This window comes from Eleginops maclovinus, chromosome 7 (assembly GCF_036324505.1).
Source record: "Eleginops maclovinus isolate JMC-PN-2008 ecotype Puerto Natales chromosome 7, JC_Emac_rtc_rv5, whole genome shotgun sequence".
NCBI lineage: Eukaryota > Metazoa > Chordata > Actinopteri > Perciformes > Eleginopidae > Eleginops > Eleginops maclovinus.
This window is the reverse complement of record NC_086355.1, coordinates 14,300,939-14,318,071: the sequence shown is the minus strand read 5'-3', so window position 1 is coordinate 14,318,071 and position 17,133 is coordinate 14,300,939. Positions and strand designations below refer to the sequence as shown.

The 17,133-nt window shown below is 40.1% G+C and overlaps 3 protein-coding genes across 3 annotated transcripts; 2 read left to right on the top strand and 1 right to left on the bottom strand.

Annotated features, from left to right (window-relative positions):
- Positions 1-39: 39 nt before the first annotated feature.
- LOC134867007 (tubulin alpha chain-like) lies at positions 40-6,340 on the bottom strand. The gene is made up of 4 exons (XM_063887273.1): positions 6,160-6,340; positions 2,047-2,269; positions 1,516-1,664; positions 40-1,176 (listed from the first exon to the last, which is right to left on the bottom strand). The coding sequence occupies exons 1-4, from the start codon at positions 6,160-6,162 to the stop codon at positions 202-204; spliced, it is 1,350 nt and encodes a 449-aa protein (XP_063743343.1). The 5' UTR covers positions 6,163-6,340; the 3' UTR covers positions 40-201.
- A 3,066-nt stretch (positions 6,341-9,406) lies between these two features.
- LOC134867008 (tubulin alpha chain-like) lies at positions 9,407-12,269 on the top strand. The gene is made up of 4 exons (XM_063887274.1): positions 9,407-9,516; positions 9,789-10,011; positions 10,221-10,369; positions 10,463-12,269. Exons 1-4 carry the CDS (start codon positions 9,514-9,516, stop codon positions 11,435-11,437), a joined length of 1,350 nt encoding a protein of 449 aa, XP_063743344.1. The 5' UTR covers positions 9,407-9,513; the 3' UTR covers positions 11,438-12,269.
- A 592-nt stretch (positions 12,270-12,861) lies between these two features.
- tuba8l3 (tubulin, alpha 8 like 3) lies at positions 12,862-16,128 on the top strand. The gene is made up of 4 exons (XM_063887272.1): positions 12,862-12,901; positions 14,386-14,608; positions 14,723-14,871; positions 15,022-16,128. Exons 1-4 carry the CDS (start codon positions 12,899-12,901, stop codon positions 15,997-15,999), a joined length of 1,353 nt encoding a protein of 450 aa, XP_063743342.1. The 5' UTR covers positions 12,862-12,898; the 3' UTR covers positions 16,000-16,128.
- The last annotated feature ends 1,005 nt before the right edge of the window (positions 16,129-17,133 follow it).

Below are 17,133 nucleotides of genomic sequence, written 5' to 3'. Positions count from 1 at the left end.
TTGATAAATAAAAATGATGTAAATTGACACAATACAGCGTTTGATGGCACAACCAAAAGTTTATTGATAAGAAAGTTGATTTTTTAAATAAAACCAATGCACATTTCTGAATTAAAAACAAACATGCAAAATGTGTTTCATTTCTTTAAATTATCTTCAAAGAATAATTGAAAATAACTGGCAAATGCGAGGTTTGCCCAACTAATATTCCTCTCCTTCCTCATCCTCGTCAAAGGAGTCGATCCCGACCTCTTCATAATCCTTCTCCAGGGCTGCCATATCTTCTCTGGCCTCTGAGAACTCTCCCTCCTCCATGCCCTCCCCAACATACCAGTGAACAAAGGCTCTCTTGGCGTACATGAGGTCAAACTTGTGGTCGAGACGGGCCCAGGCCTCAGCGATGGCTGTGGTGTTGCTCAGCATGCACACAGCCCTCTGCACCTTGGCCAGGTCTCCACCAGGGACCACTGTTGGAGGCTGATAGTTGATGCCCACCTTGAAGCCTGTGGGGCACCAGTCCACAAACTGGATGGAGCGTTTGGTCTTGATGGCAGCAATAGCCGTGTTGACATCTTTGGGCACCACATCACCACGATACAGCAGACAGCAGGCCATGTATTTACCGTGACGAGGATCACACTTCACCATCTGATTGGCTGGCTCAAAGCAAGAGTTTGTGATCTCAGCAACAGACAGCTGCTCATGGTAGGCTTTCTCTGCAGAGATGACAGGAGCATAGGTGGCCAGAGGGAAGTGGATACGAGGGTAGGGCACCAAGTTGGTCTGGAACTCTGTCAGGTCTACATTCAGAGCTCCATCGAAGCGAAGCGAGGCTGTGATTGAAGACACAATCTGGCTGATGAGCCTGTTCAGGTTGGTGTATGACGGGCGTTCAATATCTAGGTTTCTGCGGCAGATGTCGTAGATGGCCTCGTTGTCCACCATGAAGGCACAGTCGGAGTGCTCCAGGGTGGTGTGGGTGGTCAGGATGGAGTTGTAAGGCTCAACCACTGCGGTGGAAACCTGGGGGGCCGGGTAGATGGCAAACTCAAGCTTGGACTTTTTACCAAAGTCAACGGAGAGTCTCTCCATGAGCAGGGAGGTGAAACCAGAGCCAGTTCCTCCACCGAATGAGTGAAAGACTAGGAAGCCTTGGAGACCTGTGCACTGATCAGCCTACAGATAAAGACAAACAATTAAAACAACTGACAAAAACAGTAACAAAGTATTTATTTTCACTGTTTTATACTGAAGAAAATCTATATTTTGCCATTGTCAAATACATTTGTGTAAAAGGAAGATTGCAATAGAAATCTACCACATCTTTGTTTTGTGTATACCAAAAGCATTGTTGTAAATGGCCCTTGCGCTATAACCCAATTAAAAAATATGCCTTTAATCTGCACATCGGTAATTTTTAAGCATTAGTGGTAGAGCTACATAGGAAGGAAAGCTAAATCTGAATGGCCTTTGGAAACTAATATTTTCTGACAACTCCCACTAAAGGGGCCTTACCAGTTTGCGGATTCGGTCCAGGACAGAGTCAATGATCTCCTTGCCGATGGTGTAGTGTCCACGGGCGTAGTTGTTGGCTGCATCTTCCTTTCCTGAGATCAGCTGTTCTGGGTGAAATAGTTGACGGTATGTTCCTGTTCGCACCTCATCTAGGGAAATAAAAAAGCAAAAGTTGAGAATACAAATTTGAAATCCGTCATAAAATTGCTATTATTGGATTAATAATTTCATGGACTGACCAAGGCAACGTATTACTTGGGGTTTCACACCGACAGATGGACATTTCTATGGTTTGGTTGACGATGAAGGTAAAATAAGACCCAACTTCACACTTAAAATGTACTGACAACTGAATGGATAATATCTATGGATAATGATGGTTGATCAGAATATCTTTTCTCAATTTGCCCATGAAATCCATCTTGTACATTGCACTTATCTCTATCACAAAGGAAGATATTACCATTGTCTGAAAATGCTCATTCCTGATATCTAAAAACATCAAAACCTCCACCTCATAACACTCCTTACCAATGACAGTTGGTTCCAGGTCAACAAAGATGGCTCTGGGCACGTACTTCCCAGACCCAGTGTCACTGAAGAAGGTGGTGAAGGAGTCATCATGGCCTCCCACGGCCTTGAGGTCAGGCATCTGGCCGTCCGGCTGGATTCCATGTTCCAAACAGTAGAGCTCCCAGCACGTGTTGCCCATCTGGACACCGGCCTGTCCAACGTGGATAGAGATGCATTCACGCTGAAAGAGAAGAGGGGAAAAGTTGAAATATATGCCAGAGGAAAGGACAGAAGAGGAACGAAATAATTGCGAATGCTAAGTGACAATGTTTTGGTCTTTCCCAGAGAGCCAAAAGCTTTAAAATAATAATCAACGTTATATTGAAGGACTTAAAAAAGGAGAAATGTAATAACTTAACCACTAGGTGGAAGCAAATAGCTACAGCACTGGTGGAAAGAAGGTGAAGTTGAAAGAACAAGCTAAAAAGATTTGCTGCAGCTGTCACTGGGTCTCATGTGACTGTCTGTGAGCTGGAGTCATAAGCTGAAATGGAGGTTGAGTTCAGAGTACAACTGACGTTAACATTCCTACTACCAGATGACCCAAATAAAAAAGAAACCACAAATAGAATCACCAAACAACTGCAAAATACTATACCTACACTGTGTGGAGGTGTGTTTCCGCAACATTTTAAATGCAGTAGTCAACAATAAACATTAAACTTACAGAAACATAGGGATAATGGCATTAGAAAGATCTTCCAGGGCTTTCAAAACAAGGCACTGGAAGCTAAGCAGTAATGCACACACAATAAAAAAAACTGATGTCTGAACAAGTTGCAGGGGTTCCAAAGGGTTTTGCAAGTATTAGTGCATTTACTGTAGCCTCTCCCTTCAGTATTTGCCAAAACAAAAGAAGTAATTCATCACTGTTTGGCTTTATGAAACAGAAGAGCAAAGAGCTAATATGTAAATTGAAGTAAGGCTAATAAAAGTCTACATTATTTATGATTGGCTTTTTCTTGCTTATCTGAGACACACTCAGACTAGTTCTTGTTAAGGTGATAAAATACACCTTGAAACAATGTCTCAAGTCAATGAGACAGATTTTGTAAGTATATTTGTATCAGTGTGAAGAAGATACTTTATTTGTCTAGTCTACATTGTGTTTGATAAAAATAAGTTACTAGAGCCTGAAGTGATTAGTCTCAGATACGAGTAAGCATTCCAAAACCACGTTCATATTACTTTTTTCGCTCTGTACAACAGTGACAAACTTTGACATACTATGAAGCCCCACCTTAACTTTGTCAGGCAGCTATTTTTATCCTTCCCCCAACTTTCCCCTTCTCAATGATCAGATAGACAAGGGGAGGTGCTGGTGATTTAGGGCTGAGGGACCTGTATAATTTTAGAGTCTGTAAACACTCATTAAATCCCTGTCGATCAAAGGATTTTTAGATACAATACATCTTAGACGTTATCACCAGAAGCCATCCAAAGCAAAGGTGACCCTCCTTACACTGGACCTGTGTTTCCAGTTCAGCTGAGTTATGTGAAGCAGCTGTTTTAGGATCCCAACCTGACACCTAGCAGCAAAGGCTTTTAGTTTCAGTAAACAGGGACTGACATTCCGAAAAATAGTGGTCACTGCCGGGTTAATTTCTGCCCCACATGTGCTGAAAGCTTCCTGCAGTCTAAAAACAATTTCTTTATAATTGAAGCTGAAAATGATTAAACCTAAAAAAGGTATGTCCTTACTTGAATGCTGGGATATTATATTTTAACACCCAGGCAATAAAAGGTATCAGTTAATAATTAAAGACAAGAAGTCTCAAACTGCTGAACTTTACTAATAACCTGTCAGGGTGTGTCTGTATGCTGTGTGACATTAATAAGGGTATGTCTATGGCCAGATAAACTTGAAATTCTAGTTTTGTTGGCGACTAAAACTACTCAATATAATGAGCACTGTACATAAATAAAAAATGTAAGAGATTTAAAATAGGCAATCACTTTGGTAAAAGGGTTTTTCAGGTCAGCAGAAATGGGAACAGAGATCCCTTGTTACCCAATCGCCTTTCGGCTTCTATAACCGGAAAAATACATAATGTACCATAAAGAGAAGGCTGGACACTAAGCTAAAGGAATATTTTCTACACCAAAACTGCAAAGTGTTGTTTATTATGTTACATATGAAACCATGCTTTAAAAGTAAAAGTAGACATTAACTATTTCCATGTTGGATGTTTTCACATTGTTAGATTGCTTTCTTAATTATTTAGTTTATTCTTTATTGCCTTTTTATGTTCGTCGATTGTTCTGTCCAACACTTCTTTTTTTGTCTAAACCTGGATTTGTTGACATCTACTGGCCACATTTAAATGATATTTGCATTTGAGGAGGATTAATAGGTCCAAAAAGAATGCCTCGTGTGTCTAAGGCTAACATCTCCCTGTGTCATGGAAAAAGACTGTTGGGACATGTTTTCACTTGAATGGACTTGTATGCGTGACCCACCCGAAAGTTAGTACCTCTTCATACTTGCTACATGATCCATTTTGCAATATAAAGTCCTTTACTGTAGTGCTTTAGAATAATTGATTACCTTTCTAAAATGTAAACTAATGCAACACGGTTTAATTTGGAAATTAATTGGCAAGGACTATTGGTTCTGATGAATAATACATAACCCCTTGGTCTTTCCTGAGGTGATGCGCCAGTCTAACTCAATCAATGTGGACCAACCCAATGAAGCCTGGTTGACTGATTTTGCAGCTTAAACTACAAAATGTGTGGAAAGTAATTTAAAAGCAACATTCTAAAAAGATTGATCAAGTTAACCAGAACGTTTAATTTAACTATTGGTAGCTAGGCCAGTTTATACAAAACTGTCACCGATTTGCTGAACTCATTCATGCTGACAAGTAATCACCTCTTTTGAATTTACTGTAGTGGTGTCATGGCTTGTTCTGATGAGTCATTCTGGAGTCGACTATTGTACTACAAGCATAGATTATGCCAATGATAAAACTATCTTGCGGAGGTGTGGGAAAGTCGTGTTAATTCATAAAAATGTAAGACCTACGTTTACGCATAAATTGTTATTGCAGTTATTGTTAAAGTTGTTTTTATATGTGATCCTTAAACAATACAGGAACTACATTGTATTGTCCAGGAATATTTTATCAGGGCGGGTATACTTTTAGTAGCCTACACTGTGATATGGTGTGGTTTTTATAAGCACACAGAACTGACAATGCCAACAACCTCTGTCTATACTGTAGGCCTACTGTGCAAACAGAACAGGGGGTAGCATGTTGAGTGTCTGTATGCAAGTTCAATTCCTGAAAGACATGAGACTTTGGAGTACGTCAAAAAGTGATCACAATGAACTCCACCATTCAAAGCACCTGCAAGGTTATCTTTGTTTTATATGACCTGGATTAGCCATTACTCCCTTTTAACTATGAATAACAAGTGTCTTTACCCTCTGCAGTATGGACGCAACTTTTTAAATGTTGTTGAAGTTGAAGGCCATGTTCCCATGGCTGTTTGAATTTGAAGGGGCATTTTCTTTTCCTGCCATGCAGAAATACGTGTCTCAAACCGTGAGACTTGTGAGACACACCTTAATTCCTTACTGACGCATATGGCACACCTTATCACCCTTTTGCCTAGTATAAACACAATACACATTATACAATTCTTTAGAAAAGGTATTTCACCTTATCTGAAAAATACTTGACTAAAAATAATTAAACTATGTATCATGTAGCCTATGTTTAATGAATATATCCCGCCTGAAAATATAGAGACTGATCATCCCCACCTGCTAATCCAAGCAAGCAGCCAGCTCAGCTTTACTGCCAGTCTTTGAGTCTATTTCAGTCTGTGTTTCTGACACAAGGTTGCTGCGACATGAGTGCGCAGAGGGAGCATTTCAGAGTTGCTAGATCGCACCTTCCGCCCAGCACATTTTTAACTGCATCCAAATACTGCGGAATCACTGACGCAATATGTAAAAGCAAACTGCGCAGGGAATCTCAACGCAGTTTTAGGAGATAAACAAACGCAACTTCGTAGTGGAAATGTTTCTCCAACCTCCAAAACAGAACCTATAGGACTTACCATTGTGGCTTCTTTGTAGAATTTCCTTTGAACGAAAAGAAACTTGCAGTTGACTATCGTTTCGCCTGTAGCTTCTCACGGCGCCCTTCAATGTGGTCGGAGTGAGTGAGTAATGCCAGGTGGACGAGGAGCTGCGAAGCTATATGCTTTGGACTGCAAACCCCTCCCACCTGTGTGTCTGACGTGAACGCGCACTGAGAGCGCGCAGGCCACCTTACGTACTGCACCATACTGTGTCTGTGTTATCATCAAAATGATTAATTTCCCCAAAAACATAGAGGCCACAAGTCCCAGTGCCTAAAGCTTTTCAAATACAATCTCTGGGGAAGTTGTATGTGAAAAACTGTCATGGTTTGAATTAGGATACTGTTAGGTGTATGCTGTGTTGGAAAGTAGTATATTTACTCAAGCACTGTACTTAAGTACAATTTTGGTACTTGGACTTTATCTGAGTATTTCAATGTGTTGTTACTTTGTACTTCTACTTCACTACAATTCAGAAGTAAATGTTGTATTTTACTCTATTAAATTTATTTAATACCTTTAGTTACTTTTCAGATATGCATACAACATAATCAACATTTAGGAATAAATTAACAAATTACCTAAGAGTAAAAACTTAGCTGCACCTTTACCAGCTTTGATAAACACATTAATGCATCAATATTTATAATCAAAACATAGGATATGTATTATTCTGGAATGGGCCAATCTGCATAATGAGTACTTTTATTTCCAGTACTTTAAGTGTGTGTTGATTCCAATACTTATGTACTTTTACTTATGTAACATTTTGTATGCAGGACTTTTACTTGTAACAGAGTATTCCTCATAAAGTAGCACATAACAATACCCATAGCACTAATACAATACAGTTAACAATGTGTTAACAGGACTGAAGACTCAATGATGTGTTTATATGTGTCCATGTTGCAAAAGAGAGAAACAAATAGTCAGAGTTAAATGACGGTGGATTAAAGTCAGTATTAAGCAAGTTGGATATGTTTAGTGCATACCCTGCACTTTGTCTCAGAGTTTCCTTTCATGATGATGCTCTTTATGCTCTTTAAAGTCAATTCTGCTAATAATAAAAGTGTGTGTAGGGAACAGCAAATCTCCTTTTTTGTTCTCTCTTTGCATTACTTAATCCCATTTTTAATGTTTCCCCTTTGGTGTTCAGGAAATTCCTCCCCGCCTTTTCCATCAATTCAACTTGTTCGTCTTGAAACTTGTATGTGTACTCAAAGGGTCACGCCCACAGTCAGTTATTTTGTGGGTGGGAGGAATATCCTGCCAACAGGTCTGTTGCAGCAACCCTTCAGACTGCCATTATACTGCTGTCAATGTCACTAGTTGAAAGCTAGAGGTCGTAGTTGCTTCACCATGAGTCACTGAAGGAGACAAAAGTGTAACAGACAGTTCATGTGAGATCTTGAAGTTTATTTTTTCACCACAACAGATGATCCTGCAAAGTTTTTTTTTAATGTTTATCTCATTCTACAATAAAAGTAATTGGGATTGTACGATTCTCATCAGTATTAGGTGGCTCACTCAAGCAAATATTTATACAGTTTGTTCAACTTTAATTTATCCTGATCTCAAGATATGCAAATTAATTCTTCTTTTTAATGTTGTTCTACTGTGGGCCTCCTTCCTTGTTGCCAGTTATATCATTAGTATGTCCTGATTATTAAAGAGACTCTAATATGGAGCGATTTTTGGGACCTGTAATCTCAAACAATGGAAGTGGGAGGCTGCTTTTTGACTCGGGCAACACCTATAAGGACAGCCAGGTGTGTGCTTTACAAGTGATATTTAACAATACTTCAGTTGAAACAAAATTAACCAGACTTAAAGAAAAAGGTAATGCAATGCTGGAATTGTAATCATATCCCATATTCTGTTAAATATAATGCAGGTACAGTATATGTCCTAAGCACTTATGCAGATTCCAAGTGTTACAATTTGACATATTTTTTCATTTACACCACATGTGCTTTGTGAGTTTTATGATTAACTAATGTGTTACCGGCTTTGGTTGACTGTGGTGTAATACTCATCTTAAAATCAGTCAGTTGGTTAATCAGTAACATTTTTACTTTTCACTTTTGAATCGTATCAAACCTTTTCTTTAGAAAATAACTCATGTTGTAAGAAACAATAGTAACAAAAGGAGGGAGTCCATTTAACTTTGTGAACAAATTAAAATGGCCATAAATGACAGTGTTGTACCTTAAAACAGTAGCCTATACTGAATCAAATTCCCATATAAGTGCTGAAGCCTGTTGGTTTTGAAAGTGGTTTGACTTGTTTCAAACATAACAGAGCGTTCTGCCTTTGAGCCATACCATTGTATCATAAATTAGGTTGTCTCGTGCCAACTGAAACTCACAGTAGAATTCAAAACTAAACTATACAACCTATTGGGTATGAATGTGGTGAATGACAAGGGTGTGAAAATAGCAGATGCATTTTACTCTACTTAATCAGCTGATGCCTTACAAGCGGATTCACTTGTATTCAGTTACTCTCCCAAGGGGTTACAAGAAATAGGGAAGGAGGAGGAGGTCTCATTTTAATGTTTTGCTTAATACATTTCAACTTAGGAAAATATTGTAGGAACTGATATGTTTACTGATGATTTCCTTTTAAATTATTAAACTTTACATTTAAGTTGTATTAAAAATACATTTTACAATTAAGTCTTATCTTGTATTTGCTGCATGCTTTTATTATAAGAATCCACACAAATCTTTAAAAGAAAAAGAATGATAATGAATCTATTTAAAAATCACAGTCTAATTATGCTAATTCTGTGTAAAAAATCATCCATTTAACTATCAGTTTCCACATATTGATGCATTCAAGTCATTCAATATGAGAATGCAACATTGAAAATGTTAATTATAGCAAGTAAACGAAAGGTACTTAATTCAAAATTTTACAAAAAAGAACATACAGTAGGGTATACTGTTATATGAATGTGACACACAACAAAATCCTGTATCCTGTGATAAGCTACTTCATAAAGTCATATACAGTATGAGAAACTACCAAGTGAAACCACATCAGGTCACCTTTCCCCTTGTATGGGGTTAGCTTCTGTTGTCTGAAATAAAAGGTACACACCAGTACTCACAAACGCACACAAAGAATAGGGTGGTGACCTCCTTTTGCATTGTTTGTTTGTTTGTCAAGCAGATGATCTTATCCTGGTCTCATCAATAGGTTCTCTGATTACAGCAGAGATCAAATCACTGTTCACCTTAAGCTGAAAGTATAAAAGGGCAGAGAATAAACGCTCTTTCCACATCTTCTTACCGATACCTGGACATTGGAGAAGAAACAGAAACTATGGTAAGAGGTGATTTGCTATTTTCAAACTTTCCGCCAGTGCATCTTTTTGTATCTATTAAAAATTGTTGCATTTACTGCGTTTTTGCAACAACTGTGTGAAGGAGGGATAAGATTTTTGAAAAATGTTGCATCAGTCCATGAAAGTCGGAGTGGTGTAAATTATATAATGTGATAATTGGATTCAGGCCGTTGAATAAACACAAGTGGCAGAAAGGTGGAAAGTTAACAGATTCAGATGTAAAAAAATAAACCGTGTTGCATGTTCTCTGCAGCGTGAATGTATCTCTATTCATGTGGGCCAAGCTGGAGCTCAGATTGGCAATGCTTGCTGGGAGTTGTACTGTCTGGAACATGGGCTGCAGCCAGACGGACAGATGCCCAGTGGCAGGAACACTGGAGGAGGAGACGACTGCTTCAACACCTTCTTCAGTGAGACCGGGGCAGGAAAGCATGTTCCAAGAGCCATCTTTGTCGACCTGGAACCCACTGTCATTGGTCAGTGCTTGTTTTATAGCTGATATTTAAACATGTGTTTCCCTGTATTTATGTTGTTTTAAAAATGTTTAATTTAAAAACATGGTTAAAATGTTAAACACAAGGATGCAATATCTTCACTCTACATGTATGCAAATGATTATCATCTCTTTGGCCAGCTCTTCATTGTCTATGCGATGAACTTGTTCGGCTATCATTTTTTTCTCCAGATGAGGTGCGTACAGGCACTTATCGCCAGCTGTTCCACCCTGAGCAGCTGATTACAGGAAAAGAAGATGCTGCTAACAACTACGCCCGTGGACATTACAGCATCGGCAAGGAGATCATTGATCTGGTTCTGGACAGGACTCGTAAAATGGTGAGAGAATGTGGTGCAATGATTCTATTATATTAAACTTGTTTTTTTGTTTAATGATTTGTGAATTTTCTTGTTGCATTCCTACTTTTACAGGCTGATCAGTGCACTGGCCTGCAGGGATTTCTGGTCTTTCACTCCTTTGGTGGAGGAACTGGCTCTGGTTTCACCTCCCTGCTCATGGAGAAACTCTCCGTTGATTATGGTAAAAAGTCTAAGCTTGAGTTTGCCATCTACCCGGCCCCCCAGGTCTCCACCGCAGTGGTTGAGCCTTACAACTCCATCCTGACCACCCACACCACCCTGGAGCACTCTGACTGTGCCTTCATGGTGGACAACGAGGCCATCTACGACATCTGCCGCAGAAACCTAGATATTGAACGCCCGTCATACACCAACCTGAACAGGCTCATCAGTCAGATTGTGTCTTCAATCACAGCTTCGCTTCGCTTCGATGGAGCTCTGAATGTAGACCTGACAGAGTTCCAAACCAACTTGGTGCCCTACCCTCGTATCCACTTCCCTCTGGCCACCTATGCCCCTGTCATCTCTGCAGAGAAAGCCTACCATGAGCAGATGTCCGTTGCTGAGATCACAAACTCTTGCTTTGAGCCGGCCAATCAGATGGTGAAGTGTGATCCTCGTCATGGTAAATACATGGCCTGCTGTCTGCTGTATCGTGGTGATGTGGTGCCCAAAGATGTCAACACGGCTATTGCTGCCATCAAGACCAAACGCTCCATCCAGTTTGTGGACTGGTGCCCCACAGGCTTCAAGGTGGGCATCAACTATCAGCCTCCAACAGTGGTCCCTGGTGGAGACCTGGCCAAGGTGCAGAGGGCTGTGTGCATGCTGAGCAACACCACAGCCATCGCTGAGGCCTGGGCCCGTCTCGACCACAAGTTCGACCTCATGTACGCCAAGAGAGCCTTTGTCCACTGGTATGTTGGGGAGGGCATGGAGGAGGGAGAGTTCTCAGAGGCCAGAGAAGATATGGCAGCCCTGGAGAAGGATTATGAAGAGGTTGCCATTGACAGCATGGGAGAGGAGGATGAAGAAGAGGAATACTGAAGCTCCTAAGGCCTGCATTTAAGTGAGAAATATGATATTCAAACAGTGTTTTAAAATGGGCCATTTAGTTTTACGTAGCGAAAAATAATGTAGGCGTAATGTATCGATAAAACAACAATTTGGTTAAGAAAAACATTTGAATATTCTTATTATTAACATCATTCTCAAAACACAGCAAAATGGTAAATGGAACACATTTCTTGAGTATTTCTTAAAATAAGTTGCACTATGAGGAACTCAGTAGGACACTGTATTCTGTGATGCATAGTCACATTTTATTTGACACACAAACCTAAGTCAGGATATGAACTTAACATATTCAATCTTTTAAAAATGTAATTACATTTTACAGACTCATTAGTTATGGTGCTGTGTGAAAACAAATTTCCCTCCAAAAATGTGTGGCCAGACATATCTCGTTTTGAGCCTTTTCTTCTTTTTGCGGTATCAGACTGGGAACCCTCTCTTTTGTGCCCCTCCCCCCACTATCCTCTCCCATGTGGAATGTAAGTTATGAAAGGCTCCTATGTCAATTTTGATATAACATTCAGCTGTGACTGTGTGAGTACAAGAGGGATAGAACATCACTGAATCACTCTCTGACTGGTGTTGTTTGTGTAGCTCATACTCAGACAGTGGCCTTCAGCAACAATGGGTTCACAGTTGTGTATGAATTACAGCTCTGATCCAAAGAGGGCTGTTGAAAAGTTTTACCAAGGAAAAAACACTTGCCTTGCCATTTCATGAAAGTTTCTTGTTTTTAATCTTTCATACATTGGTGTGATGTTTGTCTTTGTGTAGTGAATCAGCTTATTAAACTGAAACAATGTAATTTGTGTCATCTCACATTATTGGTAAGGAATCTCACATACTGTATATCTTTACCATATGCTTATTTAGATAAGTAAGACCTTCATTTATGTTAGAACAATATTTATGATTATTCCATAAATATTCAAGACAGAAAAGGGCTGTTAGTGTGTTGATGAATGTGTAGGTGTACACATAAAATAAGCATTCACTATCCTAGCTCAGTGTCCCTGCTGACTGAATATACTATGTGTTATATGCCCAGATATAATCAGGGAAGAACATTTTTCAAGCTATTGGTATATTTCCCAACTTAACTTAAAGTAAGTTAACTCTCACACAACATGACAAAATATGGGGAAGTGATCATGAAGAAAATGTAAAAAATAGTTATGTCTCCTTACATAAGTATCTAATCTTGAACTGACAGACAAGCAGTTTAATGTAAGGGTGGATAACATGACAGAAAGTGTTAAGGACTTCCCACTTTTCTGCTGCTCCCTCCCTCCAATGAGCTATGCAGCTGCTTGCTGTGGTTTCCTGCCTGCCCCCTCCACATCCTTGCCTATATAAACCCTGACTCTCCTCCTCCTCCCCACTTCTGCCTTGTATCTGAATCCCTTACCGTCAGTCGAAGGACCAGCAGACAAAATGGTGAGTAACAGCTCAGCTGATGACGTAGTCTTGAAATTTCCATTCTCTCTCTCTCTCTCTCTCTCTCTCTCTCTCTCTCTCTCTCTCTCTCTCTCTCTCTCTCTCTCTCTCTCTCTATCTCTATATCTCTATCTCTCCCTCTCAGTCTCCCTTTGTCTCTGTTTCTTAGCATTATATGGATTAAACAGCCGGGCCTCTTTAATGCTCATAAGGCTCTGCTGTGAAAAGCAGCTTTACCTTTTCAAGTTACTTTAGTTTTGAGTTGACTTTTACTTTAGCTTTAACTTTAGATATCAGAGAGAGGAATACCAAGGGATAACCCCTCATGACTGTAAGACTCCAAAAGTTATTTCAGTAGGCCTACTCTTAGACAATGTAGGCCAGGTGATAGAGAATTTATAAGTTACACAGTTTTGTCATTCCAATACTTCTTGGATGTACTCCAAGTAATTATTCAGGCAAGAAACATATGTGACTAAAGGAAATAAAATGACCCGAGTCTTAATTATGTTTTTTTTGTTGAGGAATTAAAGTAATCTTGTCTAAAGAGTGGTCAGGTCCATTGTGGCAGTGGGGAGATGGATAGAAAGGACAGAGAAAATAGGAGTGGTCCGGCCTACAGTAAAAGTTAGTTGGCAGCCATTTTGCAGCTGTTAGGAGTTTTTGTCAGGAGAGAGATGTGGAGACTGGGAGCGAAAGAGGGAGACATCCCTCACTGTTACATAGCACCATGCAGCTGGACAGGATGGGGGAGGAGAGAGAAACAAAAGGGGAGGGTATGAGGAAAGGGAGGAGATATAGGATGGAGGAGAGTGGAAGGCTTTACCTTTTTTTTTTAAAGCATGGCCTTCCTGTCTGCCTTATATTAAATGTTCTATTTGTATTTATTTTTTGGGAGGAAACTCTTTTTTAACGTTTTTTTAGTGCTTTTAAAATGCATTTCATTTGTTGCTACATTTCCTGCCCACACGCTTGACTGTCCTTACAAAAAGTGCAGAATAGGATCTAATAGCTGCTTTCATTAGAATGCTGGCCTGCTTGTATGCACTTGGAGCAGCTGAAAGCTCCAACATTCTGCTCTGGCACACAGAATTCAGCTGTCAATGCTTCTTTGTCAAATAAGCAGACAAAGTAACATTCACAGTCCCGTCTGAATGTAGAAGACATCAAACCAAAGATTGTCATTCACCATGAAGTTCAAAGAAAGAACACTGCGTGACGTAAAGCAATAATTTAACACAACAGGTTCTTTTTTGCCTTTTCTTTAACAATTGTTAAACATGAAACTACTCAACTGAATGAACTTATGAGCATACCTGACATTCAGTGACACATGCTGTAAAGGTCCCTAGCGATTTTATAGCATTAGTGATGAACCAGGAATTTCCTAAAGCAAAGGTACTTGCATTTGGAGGCTAAATGTAAATCTCATAATATTAGTTGACTTATTTCTTTAACAAACCTCTCTCTGTTCTTTTAATCAGCGTGAGTGTATTTCCATGCACGTCGGCCAAGCCGGAGCCCAGATGGGCAATGCATGCTGGGAGCTGTACTGTCTGGAACATGGGATCCAGCCAGACGGACAGATGCCCAGTGACAAGACAATCGGAGGAGGAGACGACTCCTTCAACACCTTCTTCAGTGAGACAGGGGCAGGAAAACATGTTCCCAGAGCCATCTTTGTTGACCTGGAACCCACTGTCATTGGTCAGTAATATGTCAATAGTGTGTAAATAAACACAAACTTACTTGACTCAACAGTCCATAAATGTAAAAGTGGACATTATCTCTTACTCATGTTTTCTATTTTTACTTTAATAGATGAGGTGCGTACAGGAACCTACCGTCAGCTATTCCACCCTGAGCAGCTGATTACAGGAAAAGAAGATGCTGCCAACAACTACGCCCGTGGACACTACACCATCGGCAAGGAGATCATTGATCTGGTTCTGGACAGGACTCGTAAACTGGTGAGAATTTAATTTGTTTTGTTATTTTGGAACACTTTGCCTTGTCTCTTTGACTAATCATAATCACAACTTTGATCGTTCATGTGACTTCCTAACTTGATGGTGTAACCAGATAGGATTCTTAATAATCAAGGATCATTTTTCTTTCAGGCTGATCAGTGCACTGGCCTGCAGGGATTCCTCATTTTCCACTCCTTCGGTGGGGGCACTGGCTCTGGTTTCACCTCCCTGCTAATGGAAAGACTGTCTGTTGATTACGGAAAAAAATCAAAACTTGAATTTGCCGTTTACCCGGCCCCCCAGGTCTCCACCGCAGTGGTTGAGCCCTACAACTCCATCCTGACCACCCACACCACCCTGGAGCACTCTGACTGTGCCTTCATGGTAGACAATGAAGCCATCTATGACATCTGCCGCAGAAACCTAGATATCGACAGGCCAACTTACACCAACCTGAACAGGCTCATTGGCCAGATTGTGTCTTCAATCACAGCCTCGCTTCGCTTCGATGGAGCTCTGAATGTAGACCTGACAGAGTTCCAGACCAACTTGGTGCCCTACCCTCGTATCCACTTCCCTCTGGCCACCTATGCTCCTGTCATCTCTGCAGAGAAAGCCTACCATGAGCAGCTGTCTGTTGCTGACATTACCAATGCTTGCTTTGAGCCGGCCAATCAGATGGTGAAGTGTGATCCTCGTCACGGTAAATACATGGCCTGCTGTCTTCTGTATCGTGGTGATGTGGTGCCCAAAGATGTCAACTCCGCCATTGCTGCCATTAAGACAAAGCGTACCATCCAGTTTGTGGACTGGTGCCCCACAGGCTTCAAGGTGGGCATCAACTATCAGCCTCCAACAGTGGTCCCTGGTGGAGACCTGGCCAAGGTGCAGAGGGCTGTGTGCATGCTGAGCAACACCACAGCCATCGCTGAGGCCTGGGCCCGTCTTGACCACAAGTTCGACCTCATGTACGCCAAGAGAGCCTTTGTCCACTGGTATGTTGGGGAGGGCATGGAGGAGGGAGAGTTCTCAGAGGCCAGAGAAGATATGGCAGCCCTGGAGAAGGATTATGAAGAGGTTGGCACTGACAGCATGGGAGAGGAGGATGAAGAGGGAGAGGAGTTTTAAAGGGCCAAACATACATCCCATATTCAAAAAGTTATCACTAATGCAGCACATTCCCAACAACACTTTGATAACATTTTGATGATGATCAATTTCAGTATTATCAATAAAACGTTTTCATGAAACCTTCAAGTGATTTGTGGTCATTCCTGAATTATATCTTTAGCATTGTTTAGCACTGAGTTAAGAAAATATGTTAGTGTAGATTATGACATCAACAATATTGTAACACATTGCTAGCCTACTTTATTTTTTATACTGATTCATATAGAGGGATCTCAAACTACAGAACTTTGCATTTAACTTTTACAAATGTTGCTGATTATGCCTGGTTTTAGAGAGAATAATTGTAACATATCAGCAAAGTATTGAAATCTATTCATGATATGAAACTGCTGTCTATGAAAGGCATAAAAAAAATGATAGGGCGAAATAAAATCCTTATCAGTGACCAAAGCATATCTCATATGTAAACCTGATTTAAAAGTATTCTCAACTATACATGTGGATATATTTGCTATTAATCAAGGAGGGTGTGTTTTGTTTTGGTGGATTTCAGAATGTTTTAAAGGAAATTCCAGTTTCTCTGCCTCTGCCAATTTCCTTCCTTTTGTTGCCATGTTGATAATCTGCTACAAAGTATACAATGGGCTGGGCAGGTGTTGCACCTGCAGTTGCTTCCATCAGCCACCAGATGGGAGCAATTTGAGTAGCTTTTAAATTCGTCTGAGTCAGTTTTGTCCTTTGCCTGAATATAAAGATGTTGAGTCGTTTAAACATGAGTGACCAGTGCTTGAGCATGTGTTAGTCAAACTAACGCCAAAAGACTGCTTGCTCTTTAGTTTCACTTCTATGGTGTACTACATTAAAATAGGGCTATTATGCCCTATTCAACAATATTTTTTATAAACGCTCATTACTTTCTTTGAATAAAATATTCTGATCCTGTATGCAATGTGATGTATAGTTATAATCACCATTGATAGGAGTACAAGTATCCATTACCTGTAATTTACTAACATATGTTGCAACATAAGTACCACAGTGCAAAACTACTCTATAATAATAACAACAACATTTTAAGTAGGGTATTCAAGAAAATAACTTCTACTGATAGAATTACATTCATTAAAAACC

What these genes read in the sequence shown, in the direction of transcription:
- LOC134867007 (XM_063887273.1), bottom strand. An exon ending in CCTGGAACCAACTGTCATTG is followed by an intron (nt 1,665 to 2,046) that starts GTAAGGAGTGTT and finishes TTATTTCCCTAG; the next exon opens with ATGAGGTGCGAACAGGAACA. An exon ending in TGGACCGAATCCGCAAACTG is followed by an intron (nt 1,177 to 1,515) that starts GTAAGGCCCCTT and finishes CTTTATCTGTAG; the next exon opens with GCTGATCAGTGCACAGGTCT.
- LOC134867008 (XM_063887274.1), top strand. An exon ending in CCTGGAACCCACTGTCATTG is followed by an intron (nt 10,012 to 10,220) that starts GTCAGTGCTTGT and finishes TTTTTTCTCCAG; the next exon opens with ATGAGGTGCGTACAGGCACT. An exon ending in TGGACAGGACTCGTAAAATG is followed by an intron (nt 10,370 to 10,462) that starts GTGAGAGAATGT and finishes CTACTTTTACAG; the next exon opens with GCTGATCAGTGCACTGGCCT.
- tuba8l3 (XM_063887272.1), top strand. An exon ending in CCTGGAACCCACTGTCATTG is followed by an intron (nt 14,609 to 14,722) that starts GTCAGTAATATG and finishes TTACTTTAATAG; the next exon opens with ATGAGGTGCGTACAGGAACC. An exon ending in TGGACAGGACTCGTAAACTG is followed by an intron (nt 14,872 to 15,021) that starts GTGAGAATTTAA and finishes TTTTTCTTTCAG; the next exon opens with GCTGATCAGTGCACTGGCCT.